A 6,605-nucleotide genomic window follows, 5' to 3' on the forward strand; every position below is an offset into this window, starting at 1 on the left:
GTGCTGAACGCTAAATTTAAAACTAATCTTCCTAGTCCTTGCCACGGTACTTGCTCTACTGTGATCCATGTTGCTGTAGGAAGGGCTATATAAACACATTAGATCCATGTTGCTGTAGGAAGGACTATATAAACACATTAGATCCATGTTGCTGTAGGAAGGACTATATAAACACATTAGATCCATGTTGCTGTAGGAAGGACTATATAAACACATTAGATCCATGTTGCTGTAGGAAGGACTATATAAACACATTAGATCCATGTTGCTGTAGGAAGGACTCTATAAACACATTAGATCCATGTTGCTGTAGGTAGGACTATATAAACACATTAGATCCATGTTGCTGTAGGAAGGGCTATATAAACACATTAGATCCATGTTGCTGTAGGAAGGACTCTATAAACACATTAGATCCATGTTGCTGTAGGTAGGGCTATATAAACACATTAGATCCATGTTGCTGTAGGTAGGACTATATAAACACATTAGATCCATGTTGCTGTAGGTAGGGCTATATAAACACATTAGATCCATGTTGCTGTAGGAAGGACTATATAAACACATTAAATCCATGTTGCTGTAGGTAGGGCTATATAAACACATTAGATCCATGTTGCTGTAGGAAGGACTATATAAACACATTAGATCCATGTTGCTGTAGGTAGGGCTATATAAACACATTAGATCCATGTTGCTGTAGGAAGGACTCTATAAACACATTAGATCCATGTTGCTGTACGAAGGACTATATAAACACATTAGATCCATGTTGCTGTAGGAAGGACTATATAAACACATTAGATCCATGTTGCTGTAGGTAGGGCTATATAAACACATTAGATCCATGTTGCTGTAGGAAGGACTATATAAACACATTAGATCCATGTTGCTGCCAGGGGGGAGAGGACCAGGCTCTGAGGGGTGGCCAGTCCTCTACTGGCTGTGCCAGGGGGAGAGGACCAGGCTCTTAAGGGTGGCCAGTCCTCTTCTGGCTGTGCCAGGGGGAGAGGACCAGGCTCTGAAGGGTGGCCAGTCCTCTTCTGGCTGTGCCAGGGGGAGAGGACCAGGCTCTGAAGGGTGGCCAGTCCTCTATTGGCTGTGCCAGGGGGAGAGGACCAGGCTCTTAAGGGTGGCCAGTCCTCTTCTGGCTGTGCCAGGGGGAGAGGAACCAGGCTCTGAAGGGTGGCCAGTCCTCTTCTGGCTGTACCGGGTGGAGATGAGATATGTGGTGGTGGAGTAGGGGCCTGAGGGCACACAGTGTGTTGTGAAATCTGTCAATGTATTGTGTAAAATGTTTTAAAAAATTGTATAAGCGGCCTTAATTTTTGCCAGACCCCAGGAAGAGTACCTGCTGCTTTGGCAGGAACTAAAAATGGGGATCCTTAATAAATACAATAAAAATAACAGTACATGGCCACTTAAGGCCAGATTATTCTTCCAACATGATAACAGTAAATGAGCCATGGATTGTGTATGTGTCCCATTCAGAGGGTGAATGGGCAAGACTGTGGGAAGCATCAGTGTCAACATAGGCCAGCATCCCTGAGGAAAGCTTTCCACAGTCCATGCCCGACAAATTGAGGCTGTTCTTAGAGCAAAAGGGTGTTTCTGATGTTTTGTACACTCCATGTGTACTTCAATATGAACTTGAATCTCCCTTCGACCTAAAATGACGATTATGATTATTTTGTTCCTGGATATTGCTCCTAATTGTCGGTTACACAATTATACAATAATTGTACCAGCCCTACGCATCATAAATAAATGTAAATGGGAAACACAGTCAGCAGATATGCTCAGAGAGGGGAAGTAAAAAAACACACACACAAAAACAAGACAATGTCAATTTAAACAAAGATGTTTTAATGTTGGGTAGCACACTATAATAACTCCACATTAAAGCACTTTATAATGGATTAGTAAATCCTTTATTCATCATTACTCACATTTGTAAAAAAAAAAAAAGTTAGTAACCTAGTTATTCACACATTTATAAAACAACTTTTAAAGTATTTAATAACGTTTCCTAAGATGTTTAATATAAGTCCTTCTAAACCATCTACTAATCATTAGTAAAGTATTTTTGCATGATTTAATCAAAAGTTGTCTATTTATACTTTATAATTAATTTTATAAATGTTTTGAGTGACCAGTGTAATTTCCTCACCAGAAGATGGACATGGTCAATGGTAGACATTCCAGGAGCATCTGATGCTCCCTAAGGTCTCTAAACGTTCCCTCGAACTTTATCAACGGTTAAAACAATAAGCCCACAACACCGACGATGTTTTGAACATTAGCGTTTCTTGGCAGTGACCTTTCTACCAAAAGCAAAGTGTGGTTTGCAGTCATGCCTTAAGAGCAGTCTTATCTCAATTAACCCGGAACTGAAACCTTGCATCAATCATCTTGTCAGTAGATTTAGTTCTGGGAGTTCCGGGTTTGTAAAGTCTCTACCCTCACAAAATAATACATATTTAAATATATTTTTATAAATAACCCACACTTTAGATGAGGTTCAAGCAAAATAATATTTTAAACTAAACGACTTAACTAAATGGTTTATAAATGACCTATATTAAAACATCTTATGAATGGAGTAATAATTAAATAAACGATTTACTATTTAATAAACCCATCATAAATGCTATATAACGCCATGTCATTAGGCGTTGCTACCTACAATAGCTGTTTTTAAATAGTTACATAGCATCGTATACAGCACAGACAGAATCTTTACCTGGGTGGGTTCCACAAAGAAGAGGTTATCATGAGAAATACATTGTGCATGCTGCTAAATTGTGCTCCTTTGAAAACTACTCCCAAAACGGTGTTGTGTAAGTCCTGAACCAAACTAGCGTCCGGGTGTTCTACAGCATGGTACCTTCTCGCGGACAGACAGAAGTCCATCTGGAGAGAGACACGACAGAAAGTGGTTATTCCCTTCTCTACCAAAAGCTCAAAGACAATATCTGTATCTGAAATGGCACCCTAATCCGTATATAGTGCCCTACTTTTGTAGTGCACTATATAAACGAAATAGGATGCCATTATGGACGCACTCCAATGCGTGTGGTAGTTTCCATGAGATTCCAATCACTTCCCAATGCTGCTCAGTGGGACAGTCATCCCAAAATAAGCAGAAGTTACTGCAACAGTAGGAAGCCAAGAGACGTACAGGGGAGACAGGCGTCTGCATCCCCCATGAACAGCTCTGTCAAAAACACGGACCCGGGATAGTCAAACAGCACAGGAGCTCCAGAATGGACTTCATCTTGTCCGACCGAGCACTTCTTTAGGGCAGCGTTATAAAAACATGTATTGGCTTTAAATCACGAGCACGGATAGATTACATGTACAGCTCAATGAAAATCACGGTGTTTAAAAAAAATAAAAATAAAAATTACACAAAATTCATGATGCTTTGAAGAAAAATAAAGTGTCCGTTTCTATCTCAAGTACACTGTCTATTAGTCGTATATACTGGATACACATGGTACAGTACACTGTCTACTAGTCGTATATACTGGATACACATGGTACAGTACACTGTCTACTAGTCGTATATACTGGATACACATGGTACAGTACACTGTCTACTAGTCGTATATACTGGATACACATGGTACAGTACACTGTCTATTAGTCGTATATACTGGATACACATGGTACAGTACACTGTCTAATAGTCGTATATACTGGATACACATGGTACAGTACTGTCTAATAGTCGTATATACTGGATACACATGGTACAGTACACTGTCTAATAGTCGGATATACTGGATCAGACCTGGTAGGGTACAGATATTGAGACACTGTCTATTGAGTCAGATATACTGGATAGTCTAACATTGAGACAGATCAGACCTGGTAGGTTCAGTCAGTCTAACATTGAGACAGATCAGACCTGGGATCAGACACCTGGTACAGTTCACTGTCTACTATTCATATATACTGGATACACATGGTACAGTACACTGTCTATTAGTCAGTATATACTGGAGACAGATCAGACCTGGTACAGTACACTCAGTCTAACATTGAGACAGATCAGACTAGGTTCAGTCATACGTTGACACAGAACATGGTAGGTTCAGTCAGTCAGTCTAATAGGTATCAGTACTGACAGATCAGACCTGGTAGGTTCAGTCAGTCTAACATTACAGATCAGACTGGTAGGTTGTCTAATCAGTCAGTATATCAGACTGGATCAGATCAGACCTGGTAGGTTCAGTCAGTCAGATATTGAGACAGATCAGACCTGGTAGGTTCAGTCAGTCTAACATTGAGACAGATCAGACCTGGTAGGTTCAGTCAGTCAGATATTGAGACAGATCAGACCTGGTAGGTTCAGTCAGTCTAACGTTGAGACAGATCAGACCTGTTCAGTCAGATATTGAGACAGATCAGACCTGGTAGGTTCAGTCAGTCTAACATTGAGACAGATCAGACCTGGTAGGTTGAGACAGATCAGACCTGGTAGGTTCAGTCAGTCAGATATTGAGACAGATCAGACCTGGTAGGTTCAGTCAGTCAGATATTGAGACAGATCAGACCTGGTAGGTTCAGTCAGTCTAATATTGAGACAGATCAGACCTGGTAGGTTCAGTCAGTCAGATATTGAGACAGATCAGACCAGACAGTCTAACGTTGAGACAGATCAGACCTGGTAGGTTCAGTCAGTCTAACGTTGAGACAGATCAGACCTGGTAGGTTCAGTCAGTCTAACATTGAGACAGATCAGACCTGGTAGGTTCAGTCAGTCTAACGTTGAGACAGATCAGACCTGGTAGGTTCAGTCAGTCTAACATTGAGACAGATCAGACCTGGTAGGTTCAGTCAGTCAGTGGTAACACTGTATGATGTTGACCAACCATTGAATCAATCTGACATGTCAATCTGAACAAAAGCTGCAGATTGACACCACCCAATAATTAAAGTGAATAATCTCAACATTAAATTCTCAGTTTGCGTGATTCCCATATATCTGTTATGTCCTTTCTTGACAAAACACCACAACCAGATCAGGGACTCAGGTTCTCTCTCTTTAACCAAAAGCAGTACATGACAAGATTTGGCTGTCGCTTGTGTTTTTTTTTTTAGGGGGGGGGTTGGTTTTATACAGAGGCTGAGTGATGTTTAAATAGCTTTGGGGTGCGTTCAGCAGGGCACAACGTTTTGGAGCATTATGTTGAAACAACATCCCTTTCGAGGGTATAAGAAGGAATCAAGTCTGCTCTATTCACAACACTTCTATCTGAGGGTTATACTACAAAGCAGGGTCAACGAGAGCCAGCTAACTTACCTAAATATTCTGAAATAACTTTTTACATTTTTTTTGGTGGGGGGGGATAACCTTGAAATGAGCATGGTCAAAATTGACCGAACAACCCAAAAAATAAATGCAAATCTAAGTTGAGCTTTCTTAATGAACCAGATCAATAACTAGTTATTTCTGGTTGCCGATCAAAGTTAGCTGGCTGACTCTGATTCTGCGTTTATAGCATAACCCTCTATAATGTCAGGCAACAGTCCTGTGTACTGAACGTGGCCCTGCAGTAGTGATGGGAGGTTGGGATCACATGTCGAGCAGTAGAACACGGGGGTCTTCAACCACGGACTTGATCTTACGCAGGAAGGTGACGGCTTCCCTGCCATCGACCAGCCGATGGTCGTAGGTCAGAGCCACGTACATCATGGGCCGGATCTCCACCTGATGGAGAGAAACAAGACGAGAACAACTAGTAGCTAGACTATAGAACCGACCGCGCCGCAGTCGCCGTGGAACCGACCGCGCCGCAGTCGCCGTGGAACCGACCGCGCCGCAGTCGCCATAGAACCGACCGCGCCGCAGTCGCCATAGAACCGACCGCGCCGCAGTCGCCATAGAACCGACCGCGCCGCAGTCGCCATAGAACCGACCGCGCCGCCATCATTTAGTCATAATAAATCGTGATAAAATAACTGACTCAGGTTGAAACTTACATTATAGCAGCTAGATTTTGTAATTTTTTTATAGAAAAGATAACTTTGTTGCCATGACAACGCGCATTCATACATTTGCCGTCAAATAAGGTCCAATTCAACTTCTGGATGGAGACACGTTTAATGTGTTGGCATATAGAAGCGAATGTACTGCGGGTGTCACCCACCTTGCCGCCGATGGCCACGGGCCTGTCGAAGATACCGTGCATGCCCAAGATGGCTGACTGGGGCGGGTTGATGATGGGCGTGCCGAACATGGAACCGAACACTCCTCCGTTACTGATGGTGAAGGTTCCTCCGTCCATGTCCTCCACAGCCAGCAGATTATTACGAGCCTGGACAAAAACACACACAGGAGTGTTATTTTTTAACATTCATCTCCCGTTTGAAGAGCTTCTTGGTGCCATTTTTCACGTCATCATACTAGTGGTTAGAGTGGAGGGGCGGCAGGGTAGCCTAGTGGTTAGAGTGGAGGGTAGCCTAGTGGTTAGTGTAGAGTGGTTAGAGTGGAGGGGCGGCAGGGTAGCCTAGTGGTTAGAGTGGAGGGGCCTAGTGGTTAGAGTGGAGGGGGCAGGGTAGCCTAGTGGTTAGAGTGGAGGGCGGCAGGGTAGCCT

General features: G+C 42.7%; 1 protein-coding gene across 1 annotated transcript in view; it reads right to left on the reverse strand.

The window, feature by feature from the left end:
- Nucleotides 1-1,845: 1,845 nt before the first annotated feature.
- LOC123995575 (dihydrolipoyllysine-residue succinyltransferase component of 2-oxoglutarate dehydrogenase complex, mitochondrial-like) overlaps nucleotides 1,846-6,605 on the reverse strand; it is a 19,771-nt gene continuing 15,011 nt past the window's right edge. The window contains exons 17-21 of the mRNA XM_046299206.1: nucleotides 6,159-6,326; nucleotides 4,673-5,719; nucleotides 4,419-4,562; nucleotides 4,228-4,387; nucleotides 1,846-3,796 (exon numbers count right to left, since the gene is read on the reverse strand). Of these exons, the coding sequence (XP_046155162.1) occupies nucleotides 5,585-5,719; nucleotides 6,159-6,326 (303 nt within the window). The 3' untranslated portion in view covers nucleotides 1,846-3,796; nucleotides 4,228-4,387; nucleotides 4,419-4,562; nucleotides 4,673-5,584. The remainder of the gene's footprint in view (nucleotides 3,797-4,227; nucleotides 4,388-4,418; nucleotides 4,563-4,672; nucleotides 5,720-6,158; nucleotides 6,327-6,605) is intronic.

Source organism: Oncorhynchus gorbuscha, linkage group LG14 (genome assembly GCF_021184085.1).
Source record: "Oncorhynchus gorbuscha isolate QuinsamMale2020 ecotype Even-year linkage group LG14, OgorEven_v1.0, whole genome shotgun sequence".
NCBI classification, from domain to species: Eukaryota; Metazoa; Chordata; class Actinopteri; order Salmoniformes; family Salmonidae; genus Oncorhynchus; species Oncorhynchus gorbuscha.